We start from the raw sequence: 16,026 nt of genomic DNA, 5'->3' as shown, positions 1-16,026 counted from the left end.
CTAGCAAGCATACCTGACTGAGATGCACCGGTGAGTGTCTCGCCATCAAACATAGTGATCAAGTACCCAAAGTGGAAAGGCACTGGTTGAGCTGGCCCAGGCATAAATAATTCAGCTTGCAGCACCAAAAGCTTCACAGTACCACCACCTCACCTCCAACACACACCACAATAGCACTAGTTATAAAACAATGCTGAACCGGCTGTACGTCAAGGGTTTGTAAGGGCTGCAATTGATACATTCCTTCTTATTATCACCTATTATGTGCCTACACAATTCATTTTTCAAGCTATATAAAAAATACCATAGCACATCTTGCTTCCTCAACAATTTCATCTTTTCAATTCATTTAAGCTTGCAAACTTTTTGCAACAAGCCCTGCACCTTTTGAACCTGAGAGATCAACATCAAGATCTTTCGCATACACCACTTCCCTTCCACCGGTCGTCAGTCTCTTACCTCGCTCAGAGCCACCATGCGTGTCAATGTAAGTCAATCCATCATGCCTTTCAACATGAAGCATAACTGACTCCTACTGCTGCAGAACACCGTGCCTCGCCGCCTCGATCAGACCAACGATCTCGTGTTGCGTTTTGAGTTTCAGGCCAACGACGATGGCCATCCATATACTTATTTGGGTCCCAGAACCGGCAATAAACCAACCACCACTGGCATTGTCAATATTACTTGGGAAGCGCCCTTCTTTCAAGTCCTCGCCTGGGACGAGGTCAAGTTGCCTCTCTCTCTCGAGGAAGCCGGTGCAGGACGTCCATGTGTCCACTGCGAGATCCTGAACCGTGTCGACCACAAGCCTATCACCTTTGGTTGGCCGATGCTGCGCAACTGTCCCAAGTCAGATCTTGTTGTGCCCGCGATTCGAGACGCCCCCACTGTCAACCTCCTGGTCGATCGTCGTCACATGGGCCATTTGCGTCGTGTTCTTCGACTTGCTGTGGAGGTCGGCCCTGCCCAGCGCTTCCAACTCATCCAAGATGAGTTCCGACCCAGTATGGCCGAGTAAGTTTTGCCTCTTTTCTTTTGTCATTTCCTCTTCTTGCCTTTTCTTCTTGCCCTTTCTCCATTGTATGTCGCTAACATTCGAACTCCAGTTTGGTATTCAACCCAGCCGCCTTCGGTCGTATCATGGTCCCTGGGAACCTGAATGACCCACAAGATCCATCGATCAACCTGGGTGGTGACCGCTCTCCGCGCGACCACATTCATCTCCAGGAATACCGGCGAGCTCCAGAGCTCGCTGGCGTCACCGTCACGGCACATGTGGGCGATTCTGCTTGGTACTTCATCGATGCCGTCTACTTTCGCGACGTCGACCACCAGGCTTGGATTGTTGAAGCAGGTCCCGAGGGACGTGACCCGATGGACGCGTACCACTTCTTCATCCGCATGTCTGCAGCGACTCCAGTTGTCGCTGTACACCAACCAGTTGAAACTGGGGGAGGATGTCTTCATCTTCTTTGGCGAAGCACCCTTGCCACAGTCCGAGGAGCCGGATATTCTCTACTTCAAGGGCGAGACTGTGTCGCTGGACACACCCGAGGCGTTCCTGGCTGTCAACCCAGGTGATAGCCACCAGTGCTGGGTCATACGTGAGTTTTCCTTTGCCTTGCCTTTGTATATCGCAAATGCCCCCCGTTCACTTAAACTTCTTTTCTTTTTCTTTCTCTGGAAAAGTGCGATGACTTTAACTTGTTTTTGTAAAAAGAAACCAGAACCTTCGTCAAACTTCGTTTCAGCTTCCTGGTGAACGACAGCGGAAAGCCGTACCTATATTGCAAGTCCGATCGTGCGGTGGGCAAGTACACCACGGAGGCCATCATCGACGTTGTCTGGTCTGCTCCATTCTACCGCGTAATCGACCAAGGCAATCAAGACTTCCCGCCGAAGCTGGGTGCTGCCCTTGGCGGCAAGCCATACCGAACAATTGAGGTACAGAACTATGGCCTCATGCGTCCTATGCGCACACTTAGCCGGCACCTCGCGACATCCCGGACGCAGATCTGGTCATTGACGCCATCCTCAAGGCACCCTCCGTCGTCATGGCCGTCGAGATGGGTCAGATGGCTCGCCCGCGCAAGTCTCTCCGCGAGGCAGCCGAGAGGGGTCCTGCCACGCCATACCAGCCAATGATTGACGAGTTTGGTCTCAGCATGGCACAGTAAGTTCATCATCATCCTTCGTCTCCCTTGTCCCTTGGAAGCATCCAGTTAATCATTTCTTCCTGCAACATCAAGTTTGATGTCCCGAAGCTCTCAAGCTACGAAGCATACGGGCAACTCCGAGAGAATGTTCGACGCTCCAATGGTCGATTCGTTTATGGAGGTCATTCGAATATCGGAGACCCACCACAAATTCTTCCTGAGTTTTTCGAGGGACGTCGGCAAGGAGCTGATGAAGTTAATGTTCGAACCCGACATGCCAGGCCGGGAGCGGGTCCGGATAAAGGGCATCATTAGGCCTAGACTCCAGGCCCACCTTCCGCCGGTGCTGGGCACCACAAACCCGTACGAGTTCCCCCGGGTACAGGAGTCCGACTGGGACGAACTTCGAGTCAACCACTGGTTGGCTCACCGGATGATGCTGCCGTCAGACAACAGCCCCCTCGCCGACCTTGCTGGTTACGACAGTGACCGAGAGGCCGCTGTTCCTGTCGTCAGCGACGCGCAGTTGGACGAAGAATTCGAGCGTAAGTCAATTCCAATGATCCCCAGCCGCGCCTACAGTACCTTACTGACCTGCCTGCAGTTGCCCACCAGCGCGTTGGCATGCGTTACGACCCACGCAACCCTCGTGCTCGCCCTGCCCGCAACGTCCAGCGCGAGAACCGACCTCGCGTTCGACCCCAGCTTGCGGAGGTCGATGATCTTGACGCGGTGGTATGTATTTCCTCCCAAGCCCCCGCCCTCCTCTATTCCAATCAACAAGAGACTGACTTTGAATGGCAGCACAAGCGCCTCATGACCGCCGAGCGCGTCATCGAGGAGCTTGGCAAGCGCGTTGCCACCTTGGAGGAGCGCGTCGACGACATGCAAAAGCGCGAGACCATCTTCCAGATCGCCATGCGTGGCATCTTCGGCGGCCTGCAGATGTTCGGCAATGGCTTCGCCATTCTGTTCCGTTACTACCTGGAGTAACAACATCGCTACATTTCTGGAAGAATATCTTTGAAGAGCAAGTAGGCAAAGAACGACCTTTATAGCCATGGCCGATTGACGATCCGACCGAGCCGGGGCGCTCGCCTTGCAACGCTTACATACTGTACGTCAAGGTGAACCCGCACACCAGTGTTGCCTTATTCAGTAAAGAGCTTAAGGCGGGCCGCGACGTGAAGATCTTCTTCGCGACCAAGCTAAGCGAGGGTCCAGACTTCAAGTACTTCTTTGGTGAGATCTTGTCGGTCGATGTACCCATCATGTTTCGTGAAGACAAGGAGGCCTACGAGTTCAATTGGCTACTGATCAGTAAGTTCTTTCCCACCTCTCCCATCTACCGTTGTTGCTCACTAACGTTCCCTTCTCAGAAATGTTCCGTCCCAACCCAGAAACAGGTCGCCCGCGTAAGGAGATGGCCACATATGGCATCCCTTCCAACACCACTTTACACGGTGAATCAAAGTACATTCCCGTATACATTGATATCTCGGTGACATCTCGTCGAACTCGAGGGACCAGTTCACGGCGCTCCGTAGCCATCTGGGTCTCGCTGGCGTCGAGCTGCCCGACGGCAACCACCCTGTGGAAGTCGAACATGAGAAGCAGCAGAAGGAGGCGCACCCGCACGAGCTGACCGCTGCCGACCCGTTCTACAAGCACCCATCCAAGGAACACATCTGCAACGAGCAAGACAGAGAGCTCGGGGTGCGGTCATGACTGGTCACAGCCTGCCAAAAGAATGATGTGTCACACGCGATTGGACGAAGGGCACTCCCCACGCCGACGTCGACATTTTTGCTGGCGCCAAAATGTCCGCCACCGACACCATTACGGGTCTAAAGCGCAAGTTTCCAAGCTCCGAGAGGGGGTGAAGGTGCCGATTTCGGTACTCTTCCAACATGCCACCACCCGGCCAAACGAGATGGCGGCGCACATCAAGTGCCGGGCTGCTGATGGCAATCGGCCTCTAGACTAGGAGTTCAGTACCGACTCTGCAAAAGCAGCCAACTGGGAGTTTCGTGGCAGCGCCGCATACTGGGTTCTTTTGATGCTCGGCTATGTCCCAATCAAGGACGAGGACGGACGAAACCTGCAAGTCATCATTCCAGACGTCACAACGTAGCAGTCACCCGCGCCTCTCGCATGCTGTTCGTCGTGGGCGACCGCCACGTCTGCCCGACCAAGCGCGAGGTTGGCAAGCAGATGAGCCAGTCTGGGCACATTCCCGCCGGCACCGCCTTTCTCGGCGGATGGATTAGCAACATGGGGGATGCTGGACGTGTGGGCGTCTTCAACTAGATACAGACGAGCGATTGAAATTCAGGGGTGTGGATGTTATGTACCAAGCTTAGAAACATTGCTTCTTTCGAGGGGTTTCCTCTGATAATTGATTCCGTCATCCGCGCTGTTGGCTTCTTCCCATTGTGATTCCATGACAAGCCGTGATAATTGTTGCTTGCACGGCTGGCAGTATGGAATGAATAGACTAGGGGCTGCCCGGTCCGAGGCACAATGCCCATCTGAAGCCAATAGACTTACGAGGAGTACTGCATGGAGAGCGCTAGATTTGTAAATACCCAAGCACGCTAGCTCCAGCCCGGGACGTTCAAGCTCGACGTCATGGGCCAACAGATGCCCACGACCGCCGTCTTCTTGTTAATAAACCCCGAAATTTCCGCAATCGCGGGCTGCGGTAGGGCGCACAAGGCGACAGCCCAGCCGCCCCTGGATGGGTATTGATTCCGCTGACGCGTCACGCCCGCCCAGTGGCCTCTGGTCGACGACGAAGCCCTCAGAGTCTAGGGAAAACGGCCCGGTGCCGTTTCCGAGTCAAGGCTACTCCTCTGACTACCATGGACTACAAGGACTCAACTGCTGGCCCCTATCACCTCTGACCGGGATCCATCGTCAGAATAGTAATTTGTCGTTGCTAAGACAGGGGTTCAAGTGGCTTGCTCGACGCTGTGTTATGGTGGGCTGCCACAAATGCACCAACACAAATGCACCATTCTCTCCATGCCTTCTGGAGGAACGCGCATCACTTCCAAGGCATTGTTTAGTAGGAGACAGCTTTATCCCAGGACGGCGGCCCCTTTTCCCGAAGCTTTTGTGTCTTACAAGCAATGGGCTGCCCAAAATACTGCCCGCGCTCTTCTCTCCAAAGACTCCGTCGCTTTATAAGCAGGGCTGCTGACGCGCGCCATAGACGGGACTCCTGGAGTCCACATTGTTGGCAGCATGTCAGTAAGCGATGAAACTCTTCATAAGGAGTTTCACCAGCAAGGCTCCCAATCGCTCTCACTGGCAAGCTTTCATTACCCCCCTTTTCACCTGGCCTGGTCCTCAAGTACGCGAAGGCTTCGACTTAGGCCAAGGTAGCAACAAAAGCTACCTTCCAGAGCATACCAGGAATGAGTCGTCGCGAAATCGCAAATCCAACCAAGGGGCGGAGTGGCGACATCTGGGCCTGGCCGCAGTGTGAGTGCCGTTTGCCCCGAAAACATTCTCAGTACATAGAGACTTGAGAAGCACTGAAAACTTTGGCGCCAGGGGTTTATATAGTCGCGAAAGCTTCTGCCTAGAGCAAATACCAGGAAGACAGTGCAATACAGCAATGACTTCATGCCCAACTAGCATTGCCTCAACATCATTCGGACGCCCGGTAGTTAATCGCGCCCCAAGCCGTAGCACTTACACTGGGGCAAGGTGAAGCCAAGCTCGCAGTACACAAGGACTGACGGGATCGACGTCTGTAAAAATATTCTCATGGTATATCGTCCTAGAGACTCCCTGTTTAACGCACAGCTGTTGACGGTGGTTTTCTAGTCTTTTACATCTTTCCTAAGAACTTCATCAGCTAGGCTTTCGCAAATCCAATAACAGCCCCTGGTAAACCAAAACTGGAAAGTAATCTGCGAAAGCTTTCCATTCAAAAGGCCATACCTACCTCGATTCAATGGTAGAAACGGATACTGACCGAGTCGAAGTGCCACCATCTCCAGGGAACTGACAGACAACTGTACCACTTTAGCGGCACACACTAGTCCCGCGAACCTAGCATAGCCGACCCCCAGCATCCGTTCCCATATCACAGTTGAACAGTAATGCCATATTCTTGGCAAGGCTTTCTGCCCTTCTCGGATGCCAAGCCAGGTCATACAGTATATAGAATAAACAAGGGGGCCGGCTCGTCGAAGATAGAGGTATGCCTTGTAGGAATATTGCTACCTCGCTTGACACACCTTTCCCGCTACGCCGACAGAGGCCGCGGTTCGGTCACTCGTCCAAGCCCCTAGTACAACCGCCAGTGTCCGAACGGGTACCAGAGAGAATGAAGCCTCACTTCACGAATGCGTTATATGAGCCCCGGTCACTGCATTCGGGCTTGCATACTGTCTACGAGCCCTCTAGGCTCCCAAGCCGAATACCCATAACGAAAGGTGAGAATTGGGCGTTCTTCGGTCCCAAACTTGGGCAGGGACAGTGATGAAGACTGGGAAGTTCCCACAGTCCCTTCTTCTCTCGTACGGCGGTTCTTTGTTCAAGAGACGGTCAAGTTTCACTTGTGATGGTCCCGGGCAGTTTTATCGTATACGGACAGTCTTATGACTGGAACTCGAAGGAAGTCGCTACATAGCCCTGTATCTTCAAAGGCCTTGCTACTATAAAACAGCTTCTATAAATAGAAACCCCTGAGCATAAAGTGATTTGGAGACGTGTATTAGAACACCATGGCTTGTTGTTCTTACTATACGGCTCACCACAGTCCAGCTTCACAGTTCTTAGTCTTCAGGACTCACTTGACCCTCGAGCCCCGAGCAGTATCCGGCGTTATTGCTCGTATAATACCCAATGGCGTTTATTCAGGGGCTGAGGTGTTTATTCAGGGGCTGAGGTGTTTATTCAGGGGTTGAACTCGTTTGATTGCTCATTGCGGGAACGAAAGCAATACTCCAAGGCTCTGGACCTAGGTGTCTCGTCGGAATGCAGCATGTTTATTCGCATGAGCAGGAAATCAGGGGCCGCGTCAGGTTCAAGGACATTGTCTTCCAGAGTCCTGTCACGACGGAAGCAGGTTACGATGGCCACAGTAACTAGTCTCAGCCGGGGTCTAACGTCAACACGAGGATATGACAAGACGGGGTGACCAGCCGAAGAGGAGCCAAAAGGTTGTCTGTATTGGTTCCATTCTTGGCGCGGCTGGGGTGGCAAATAAGGAGATATTCATCGAGATTGTGCTTACCATGCGACGGCTCATCAATCCCGTCGTTGCGGTAAATCTCGACCTTGATCTCGCCGACCTCAACAACTAAACGAGAGATCTTGGCGGCCGCCGGCTCGACCCAATGATCTTCTGGTGCTTCTGCTTGGCCTTGGTGGCCTGAAAGGTGTAGCCTTAAACCCCAACATCCTCGACACGACCAGTCGCTTTGGTTGATCTGAGGGTCGGTAGCTGGAGCCAAGATGGTTTCTGGCAGCTGGGTCCATAACGACCAGATACCGATGGGTAACAGTATCCTGCTGCTTACTTTTGTTTACTGAGTGCTCGTATATGAGAAGCTCCTGGTATTCGTATTGGTCCCGGAAGGTGTGGACGAAGAACAGGTAGAAGCCATGGGTTGCCGGGAAGAATGCCATCGATTGCCAGTCCTGTCTTCTATCTGGAAAATAGCCACATGCGCAGCCCAGGCAACCGCAATACCGAGGATGGGAGACATCCGTCAAAGGCGTCTTAGCCACGGCCCCAGTAAGGTCCAAGCAGATCGGCATGGGATCATACCGTATACGCCTAGATCCATACACGGAAGTGTTGTTTCCGGTTATGCGTTTAGGCAGAAGAAGGATTCCGAGATGTTTGGATATTTCACCACTGACATCTGTAAGCGACTCACCTTGGGCGGCGCGTGAGCAAGAATTTTGACGCCATTGATGATCGCAGGTGTACATTCGAGATCTAGATGGTGATATACTTGGGAAAGGCAAGAGCACTAGGCATTCGACGCAGAAGATGGCACAGTTAATCAAGTATGTACTGGGAAAGTAGCAACTACAGACTATGGTATATCCTCAGTCAATAGCTGGGAAGGTAACAGTAAGTGTTATTGCCTAGAGGATGACGGGCCAATTCCTAAGCGAAGATTCCCCTCCTTTCCGCGTGCTCTTGTGCTGCGTAGGAAGCTTCTCCGTAGAGGCTGATTTGTAGGTATTGGAGTCCTCATTTCCGTCATCCTCCCCCAAGGCACCTCCAGCAAAAGGTCTTCCAATGTACGGTCAAGGGTCGCAGTAAGATGCCGGCACATGAATGGACCGACGGGCTGAGTTGCCACCACAATCCATGTGGCATGGCCACATGGGCGGAGAGGCGGGACGGGTGTTGGACAGTTCTTGTCAAAGACAGGTGTCGATCCCGGCAGAGGTGGCGGGCATAACGGTGTAGGAGTCAGTCTTAATGCTATGCAGTCGGACGATGTAGGAGTCGCCGTGGATATCTAGAGCCAGCCTTCTCAGCCACTCTCCCAGCTACTGGGCAATGCTGTCGACCCTGCGGTTTCTTGCTAAGGTGAGTACCAACCGACAAGACTCGGCGTCCAGGAAGGAAGGCTTGGCGGCTTTTGTGATGCAGGTACTTAAGGAAGAAGCATGCTGGGTGCCGACCATCAAACACCTTCCAATTCTTACATCGTCTGATCAAGACCGAAACCAACATCTTCCTTCACGAGTTGCCGAATTTTCCAAGCGGAAGGTGGTCGCCAAGACGGCGAGAAAGTCAGCCCAGGGGTCACAGCAGACGGTGGCGGCAAATTGAACTGGTCTCTGGGGAAAAAGAAAGGAAGTATGGAGGGTTTCCTAAGGGTCAAGCAATGGTTAGCCGAGCACGTGGCAGCGAGAGAGGGAGACAGCTCACAGGGGGTTGCCAGCCGTCGGTATCACCAACTATTTGGGTAGCGGCCTGGTCAATAGCGCCAGCGCTGTCGCTCTTGCGAGGGATCCGAATGTAGGGTTGCAAGAAGTAGAGCTCGATTGCTGTGGATTGTTGCACCCCGCTTGGGGGTCGGCGAAGGAAAGTGAAGCAAAACGCCTCGGTCTGGTATGCCACATGTAGTAGGAGGCGCCGGCGGTGTCGTCCAGGAAGCCGAGCGCAGCAACTGTTGTACTGGGGCGCTGTAGGGCAAGAGGCAGCCAGAAGGTTGCTTATTGGTAGCGGCTGCGCGGCGGAATCGTGTAGACCAGGCCTCAAGTCTTGTACTCGTGGCGCGCTGCAGCGGGTGCAGAATGGGGTCAAGAAGGTTTGGTGGCGATAGGGTAGCACAGGGCACCTTCGCTCCAGAGGTCGGTGTATCGTCTTAGTCCAAGAGGATCGCCGCTTGGGGCTCGGGGGCCCTGGCGCGGCGTTGAGTTGAAAAGTCGGTTGGAGAGAATCAGGCTTCGGCCAGGTCGATCAGTCGCTATTGAGTGGCAAGATACTAGGATTGGAGAGAAGGGAGTCAGCACCGCCAAGTAAAGACTGTAGGAAACGGGGAGCTCACGTTCGGGGCCGCCTCCAGTCGCAGAGACCGCCGTCTGTCTGCAAAGTAGGCATGCCAGTATGTAGAGGTGATGGGGCAGATAACCGCCATCGTCGGCGCCTTGCCCTGTTCAGGTCGTATTCCGGCTCGTGGCATAGTTCTGGGGTGTTGTTGGGTTTGAGAAGCAGAGTAGACGAGGGAGGTAGAGGATCATTCCATCCCTTTGGCGCCAACGCCGTAGGTGCGGTAAGCCAGGTAGATAGATAATCCGCTTCGTGGCATCTTCTGGCATATCGGGACTCGCCGTCGCCCGGTGAGTTGAGGAGGGGCGAGCGGCTGTTGGACGCGGACGGCGCCAGTGAGGCTGCTTAGGGACAGTGCTGTACAGTAAGATGGAGGTTGCAGTCCGAATTTCCAGAGGCGATGTTCGATCAGTTGGTGCAAATTGGTCTTCTTCTCCGCGAATCGTTCAGTTTGATCTTCTTCTCCGCCAGTCCTGCAGATTGACCTTCCTCTCGTCGATCACTGAAGAGTCTGCCATCTGGCGGTTTTGTCATGTCTCGATCTTGCTATGGCATCTGAGCTCCCGGGTGTGTTGCTTGTTTGGCCCCCACCCCTCTGGAACCGACCACTAAGTCCCCTTACGAAACCGCCGTTTACCTGGGTTTTGCAATCCCTTGTCGCATCAATTGCCAATCCACTGCCTTCTGCTTTGATGGCCATATCAACCCAGCCAAAAGTTGAACTTCTCCAACCGCCTGTTTTCATCCTCACACAAGGCGGTTCGCTCGCGGTTTCCTATGCTACCCAGCCCCATTGACAGTTTCTGACTGTTGCCAGGCCTCGAAACCGTCGCGATCCCAGAGAAGTAGAGAAAACGCCGGACTTGTTCACACCAGGAGTGACAAGCACCCGAGTCTTGCCAGGTACGCTTTTGCCCATGTTCGCGATCCCACCGCGAACTTCTCTCGGTACTGACATGAGCAATCCAAACCAGAATGTTCGCTTTTTCGAGCCGACACTCCCACCCCCCTAGCCCACGATCCAGCGCACGGACCACCTTTGACAGCCGACAAGACTCCCCCCTATCCTGCCACCGAGTCATTTTCAGGGGGCGAGCGACCCAATAACGACAAGAAGGACCACAAGCCGATGCTTTGGGGGCACGAACTCGATTCAGACGCCATTCCTCGACTCCGACAAGCCGTTTCCGCTCGATGGACGCCGCCCCCTCCTCTGCCGTCCGCCGAAACCGAGTACGCCTTCGGGCGCGGTAGATGAGCACAAGTTGAGAATACCGGGGATGTGGATACAGTATCAGGGGTCTCGAATAACAAGGAGGCGGCAGCAAGAGCAGGACACAAGAATACAGGAGGCTTGGAACAGGTGCGGTCTGTTGGGCGAGGGCTTGCAGGATGGAGGACTCTGTTTCTGCATGATCGCGGGCTCAGGGCAAGGCATGTGTTTACTTTCCAGAAGGGCTGGCTCAATTCCGTACCCTAGCCGTCGTGCCATGCCATTCTTCTTTCAGCCGCGCTTTGCTCTCGCAACAGGGTGCTAAGAAGCAATTCGCTTGGGTAGTAACAATGTTCCAGACAGACGACGCGGCTATGCGTCACAAGATCCAATGTAGCAGCACGAGGAGTAAAATGGTAGTCATGTGCTTGCCAAGGTTCGTCAGGGTGTACTTACCTCAGGGCAGTGAGATGTCCAGTAGAAAAGGGGATCACTGTCTCCTGTTGGAGAAAAGCTGCATTCTTCTTGGTAAATCCACAGCCGCAGGCATCTTCGCAAGGGACAGCGCGCGAAAATGGAGTCCTTACATGCGGCAGCATCCTTATGAGGTACGCGCTGTCCTTCTACTTTCTTCTTGCCGGCTGACGCTTGCGGATGAGTATTTCCAAAATATTGCGAAGCTTGGGCTACAAGTGATGTTACAGCCCCCTCCTTGCCTACATAGACCCCTGTAAACCATTCATCCCTGCGAATCGAGGCACCATCACCGCCCACCTACGGAATTATCAAAATATCAAGTCACAGGGAGTTTGGGTTTCACAAGCTATGGAAACGCCCGCAAACTGCCGCCCCCTTTTACTATGCTAGGTAGCCAACGTGTCCCCAACTGATATAAACAGCTAAAGCCCCTGACTGCTGACGAAGCTTTCTTCGGGATTGAATCTCAGCTAGGAAAGTCAGGACCCAGCGGCAAGGCAGTAGGAACCACCCTGTTTGGCTTTATCAGAGGGGCACGCCTTTCCAGGGAGGTATCCTGGCGCGCGAGCCCTTCTTCTTGGATTGCATACCTGTTGGTCATCTAGTAAGGATGCCATCTGCCTTGAGACGAAAGATGGTCGAACGCATCCCGGGAGAATCTGGCTACAAGCACCGAGTCAAGCGGCAGAAAAGTCAAGTCACAGGCAATTGGCAACATCACGAGAAGCAAGCAAGTCCAGGTATTGGTGTGTCATCATATGCAGAGTAGCATTCTCTTCATCTATCATCTACTGTCGTACTCTTCGTGGTCATCATGACCGGATATGGCTTCGACCGCTAGAGGCATGTGAGAACAGAATCTGGTCAGAGCTTCGGTCTTTAACAATGCCCCATGGAACATGCGCTCGCTGGAATGAATTGAAGTCGGGAGCTGCAGCTATCTCGATGCCCGCTGGAGCTACCCCGCCAAGCGAGCTGCCGCCGGAGCTACCCCACTACAGCGGACGCCATCATCAATTGCCGACCAATTGCCGGCCCTCACTTAAATGAACCTCGCGCCGACAATGCCTATGGAGAATTGTTCTTTATAGCCCCAAAACCGATCTGGTGAAATGTACGTGAAGCGCAAGTAAGGAAGCAGTTAGCAACTTTCTAGGTATTAATCGTTTCCCGGCAGTACAATCGCTAATTGTTACATAAGTTAGTGCCACAGTTCCTATTTCCTGGAAATGTATGAATAAGTCTCTCCCCCCGTCTTCCATTACCGAAAAAAAACTCATCTCCATCCTCCTTCCTCCATCTCCCTTCCCCCACAATGGCACCTATGGTTGCACAGCAACCTTCTTTCCTCCATTCGCCTAGGTGCGTGACAGCAATTCGAGAAGATCATCTCGACGATTAATAGTTATCTGCAGCACACTGGTAAGCATTCTCTCTTTTCCTCCAACTTTTTCGCGATAACGATTTATTTCTATCTTGCCAGAAACCCAAGGTTAATTTGATTATAACCTACCCTGTCTACGCACATTTCACCGTCTGTTATCTGGCGTGGCACATTCCTTCCATTCCCATCCACCATCTCTAAGCGTTGCACCTCTTTCTTAACGCGATGTAGCCAGTACGCAGCATCTTGGCGACGTCATTCCCGCCCTCTGGTCAACCGTCTTCTTATTGACGAAGGAATCATTCTTTTCTCTATTTTGAGGAAGTTCAAGGTATGTTTCTTTTCCCTCTCTTTGCTTCGCGCTTTCGCCGTTTCAGTTTCTAACTACTCTCCAATTAATCAGCACAGTCATCATGCCGACTCTCGCACAGCAGCAGAAGTTCATTGAACTTACGTTTGGAGACGGCCACGATCCGCCTCTGACGCGAGTCGAATGGGCTCAACTGTTCGTTGAGCATTCCCCCGGCGACTTCGCCGTCGGTATTCTGCAGGAAGTAGTTGACCGTCGCGACGCGGGGAACGATCCTGTCGGTGGAGACAATGTAATTATCGATTCCATCTGTCCAGCCAGCGAAGAAGCTTAACTAATCATAGTGATATGCAGGATCGAGCACGGGCACAGAACAGCGGTCGAAACCGAAGTCCAAGCCATCGCTCGAGGACCGCGTCGCCCAACCATGGCGAGAATCCCTCGGCCTCAGGCCCGGCAAGCCCTCCCCACCAACAAGCCCGGGCGCGAGAGCAAGCCCAGGATGCCCGGCGAGGCGACATCATGGAGATTAGCGACGACGAGGACGACCACATTCCTCAGAATCCCGTCCCCCCCGTTCCACAGAGTTCTGTCACCTCCCCGTCCCCGAGGATACAAACCCCCCGCCAGAGGACCCTATTAATGTTGTGCACAATTCATTCGAGTCCGATGCGAGTGCTCTGACAAACGCACAGCGGCTCCCGCCATTCGAGGAGACGGAGGCGCATCAGAGACATGTACAGAACGTTGGAGAGTATCTCGCGATACGAGGCCTGCCCAACAACGGCGAGCTGTGGTCTGACAACCTGGATACGGTGTGGCAGCACCACCTGCCGATTCATGCGCTGAGTTTGAAGAACTGTGCAAGAATCTTGAGGGCATACACAGACAGCAATGTGGACCGAGCCGCAGGCACCCGCAACCATACGAAGGCGCTGCGTGCCGGATTGAAGAGCTCACTTCCTCTCCTCGACCCGATGTAGTATGAGTCGGGCCTTCCTATCCGGTAATAATGCCCCTGCGGTGGCTGCCGCTTCCGCCGACCCCAGCACCGCTTGGTCAAACAGTACAACGCCATCATGAACATCTCTGATAATACGCGATTCATGTACATCATCAAGCGCCTGTACCTGGCCGTCAAGGTGTTCGAGCGTATTCAGGAGCTGATTGCCTTGGACCGTGCCGCACACCCTGACCGCATCCCCGGTTCCGGCCAGCAGGATCAGAAGCGTAAGAGTAACGCGATCCGTCAGTTCGCCCTCTTGGATACGGGCGGCAACCAGCACCTGAAATGGAAGGATATCCGATCCGCTGGCGAGGGAATATCCCAACTTAGATATCCCAACTCGTCGAGGTATACGGCGAGGGAATCATCGCGGTCTTCCCTTTCTTCGAGGTCCATGGGGCCAGGGGAGGCGGCAACCTGATGCGCTGCCTCAACAATGCTGTTGTTGAACGTGGACTGGGGATCCGATCTACGCCGGCACGCCGAGATAACTATCGAAGTCTTTTAATCTCGATGTTGGGAGCAAGCCGAGCAGGCTGGCGAGCCGATGCCTGACTACGAGTTCAGCACCGTCTCGTCCAAGTCTGCCAACTGGCAGTTTGAGGGCAGCGTCGCCTACTGGAGCATGCTGTGTCTTGGCCGCCTGAAGATTACCAAGCAGGACCACCCCAACGTCCGAGCTGACTCGTGTGCGGAGAAACGACGCCGCCATCATCCGCCTTGTGGACAGAATCGAGAATCTGCTGGCTACCAACCCCAGTGGGACAACGCCGCTGGCGGCCGGGATCTTCGGCAGCTGCTACTACCTTCGACGCTGGGAGAAGGAAGGCAGACAAGGACGGTGAGCCGATGCCGGACTAGGAGTCCAGCAGCACCGTCGCATCGATGCCACTCAGGAGGGAGTGAATGTCATGGAACGCATGCTCGCAGTCCAGGACCGTGTCAATAGGGTCCAGGAGATGGTCATCAATGTCGGCGAGCGTCTCCACGACGCTGTCGAGGACCTCTACGAAGTCATCGCCAACGTTGTGGCCACCGTCCTCGGTCGCCGTCGGGGTTGATAAACACGGTTTAGGGAAGACACTTTTGAGAATCCAGACACTTGCTCTCCACTGAAGAGAGCATATAAGGGACTGGCATGGCCTAAATGAATGAGATTCGTCAATTGAGAACTACTTTGTGTTCTGTGCCCCTGCTTGTGATGTGCTCGTGATGAATCTGTGGAGTTTTGGCTTGCTTTCCAACTTCTTCGCTCCCAGATAGGCTGTGATTTGGGCAGGTAAAGAATTGCCCTCAGTATCTGCCTATTTTGTTGGGTATGGAGGGCACACCGTTGATGTCACTGAGTTCGTCAGGTGTAATTTGGCGACTTTTCCCGCTGAAGTAATGTTCCCTGGTCCGGTTTTTGAAAAACACGAGAGTAGAACCCGCCGTCATTTGGAAAGGAGACGATTGTTTTCCCAAGTTTGCGTTGACCTCCAATTCAAATGTGCTGCTGTCGATGACTCGTTTTCTCATTGCCTTTCAGTGTCTGTATCTCGTCAAGGCTAACCGGCTTGCGTGCCCTTTGCGTTTCTTCGCCGTAACTCTGCACGAACCTTCAAGGCTTTTTCTGTCGCGTCTTCCTGTTTCATGGATGGGGACGCCAGATTACCAGCGCCGTCCGGTTTTACAAGGATGACGTCATCCCGCCCCCCGACTCCGGCGAATGCCGCCTCCTTCTAACCTACTACAAGCTCGCCGCAACCGCCGCCGTCGCAGTCGCCGCCTACCGGATCACCGAGCAAAAGCCGATCTGCTCATCTAGGAGTAGGCTAGTCAGAGGGAACGCCTGGGTGACCAGAGCTACGCCGCGGCCGCCACCTATGCCGACAAGGGGGCTAGTCTCCCCCTCCGGTAAATCCTTCGTCGTCGATGTTGCCGTCGCTGCCGAACGA

The 16,026-nt window shown here is 53.7% G+C and overlaps 8 protein-coding genes across 8 annotated transcripts; 6 read left to right on the top strand and 2 right to left on the bottom strand.

Moving 5' to 3' along the window:
- Positions 1 to 475: 475 nt before the first annotated feature.
- On the top strand, positions 476 to 1,021 carry PG985_007910 (uncharacterized protein; the record flags this gene model as incomplete). Its single annotated transcript, XM_066827678.1, has 2 exons — positions 476 to 487; positions 545 to 1,021. The coding sequence occupies 2 exons, from the start codon at positions 476 to 478 to the stop codon at positions 1,019 to 1,021; spliced, it is 489 nt and encodes a 162-aa protein (XP_066682590.1).
- Positions 1,022 to 1,162: 141 nt separating this feature from the next.
- PG985_007909 (uncharacterized protein) lies at positions 1,163 to 2,180 on the top strand (the record flags this gene model as incomplete). Its single annotated transcript, XM_066827677.1, has 2 exons — positions 1,163 to 1,607; positions 2,017 to 2,180. The coding sequence occupies 2 exons, from the start codon at positions 1,163 to 1,165 to the stop codon at positions 2,178 to 2,180; spliced, it is 609 nt and encodes a 202-aa protein (XP_066682589.1).
- A 555-nt stretch (positions 2,181 to 2,735) lies between these two features.
- On the bottom strand, positions 2,736 to 3,158 carry PG985_007908 (uncharacterized protein; the record flags this gene model as incomplete). The annotated part of the gene is made up of 1 exon (XM_066827676.1): positions 2,736 to 3,158. One exon carries the CDS (start codon positions 3,156 to 3,158, stop codon positions 2,736 to 2,738), a length of 423 nt encoding a protein of 140 aa, XP_066682588.1.
- Positions 3,159 to 7,270: 4,112 nt separating this feature from the next.
- On the bottom strand, positions 7,271 to 7,808 carry PG985_007907 (uncharacterized protein; the record flags this gene model as incomplete). The annotated part of the gene is made up of 2 exons (XM_066827675.1): positions 7,271 to 7,641; positions 7,700 to 7,808. The coding sequence occupies 2 exons, from the start codon at positions 7,806 to 7,808 to the stop codon at positions 7,271 to 7,273; spliced, it is 480 nt and encodes a 159-aa protein (XP_066682587.1).
- Positions 7,809 to 10,616: 2,808 nt separating this feature from the next.
- PG985_007906 (uncharacterized protein) lies at positions 10,617 to 10,957 on the top strand (the record flags this gene model as incomplete). The annotated part of the gene is made up of 2 exons (XM_066827674.1): positions 10,617 to 10,647; positions 10,713 to 10,957. 2 exons carry the CDS (start codon positions 10,617 to 10,619, stop codon positions 10,955 to 10,957), a joined length of 276 nt encoding a protein of 91 aa, XP_066682586.1.
- A 2,229-nt stretch (positions 10,958 to 13,186) lies between these two features.
- Positions 13,187 to 14,066, top strand: PG985_007905 (uncharacterized protein; the record flags this gene model as incomplete). Its single annotated transcript, XM_066827673.1, has 3 exons — positions 13,187 to 13,375; positions 13,438 to 13,650; positions 13,671 to 14,066. The coding sequence occupies 3 exons, from the start codon at positions 13,187 to 13,189 to the stop codon at positions 14,064 to 14,066; spliced, it is 798 nt and encodes a 265-aa protein (XP_066682585.1).
- A 96-nt stretch (positions 14,067 to 14,162) lies between these two features.
- PG985_007904 (uncharacterized protein) lies at positions 14,163 to 14,510 on the top strand (the record flags this gene model as incomplete). Its single annotated transcript, XM_066827672.1, has 1 exon — positions 14,163 to 14,510. The coding sequence occupies one exon, from the start codon at positions 14,163 to 14,165 to the stop codon at positions 14,508 to 14,510; it is 348 nt and encodes a 115-aa protein (XP_066682584.1).
- Positions 14,511 to 14,636: 126 nt separating this feature from the next.
- On the top strand, positions 14,637 to 15,150 carry PG985_007903 (uncharacterized protein; the record flags this gene model as incomplete). Its single annotated transcript, XM_066827671.1, has 2 exons — positions 14,637 to 14,930; positions 14,986 to 15,150. The coding sequence occupies 2 exons, from the start codon at positions 14,637 to 14,639 to the stop codon at positions 15,148 to 15,150; spliced, it is 459 nt and encodes a 152-aa protein (XP_066682583.1).
- Positions 15,151 to 16,026: the final 876 nt, after the last annotated feature.

The sequence above is a fragment of the Apiospora marii genome (assembly GCF_038362585.1).
Source record: "Apiospora marii strain CBS 49790 chromosome Unknown utg000005l_segment0_segment0, whole genome shotgun sequence".
Lineage (NCBI taxonomy): Eukaryota > Fungi > Ascomycota > Sordariomycetes > Amphisphaeriales > Apiosporaceae > Apiospora > Apiospora marii.
This window is presented reverse-complemented; position numbering and strand designations above follow the sequence as displayed.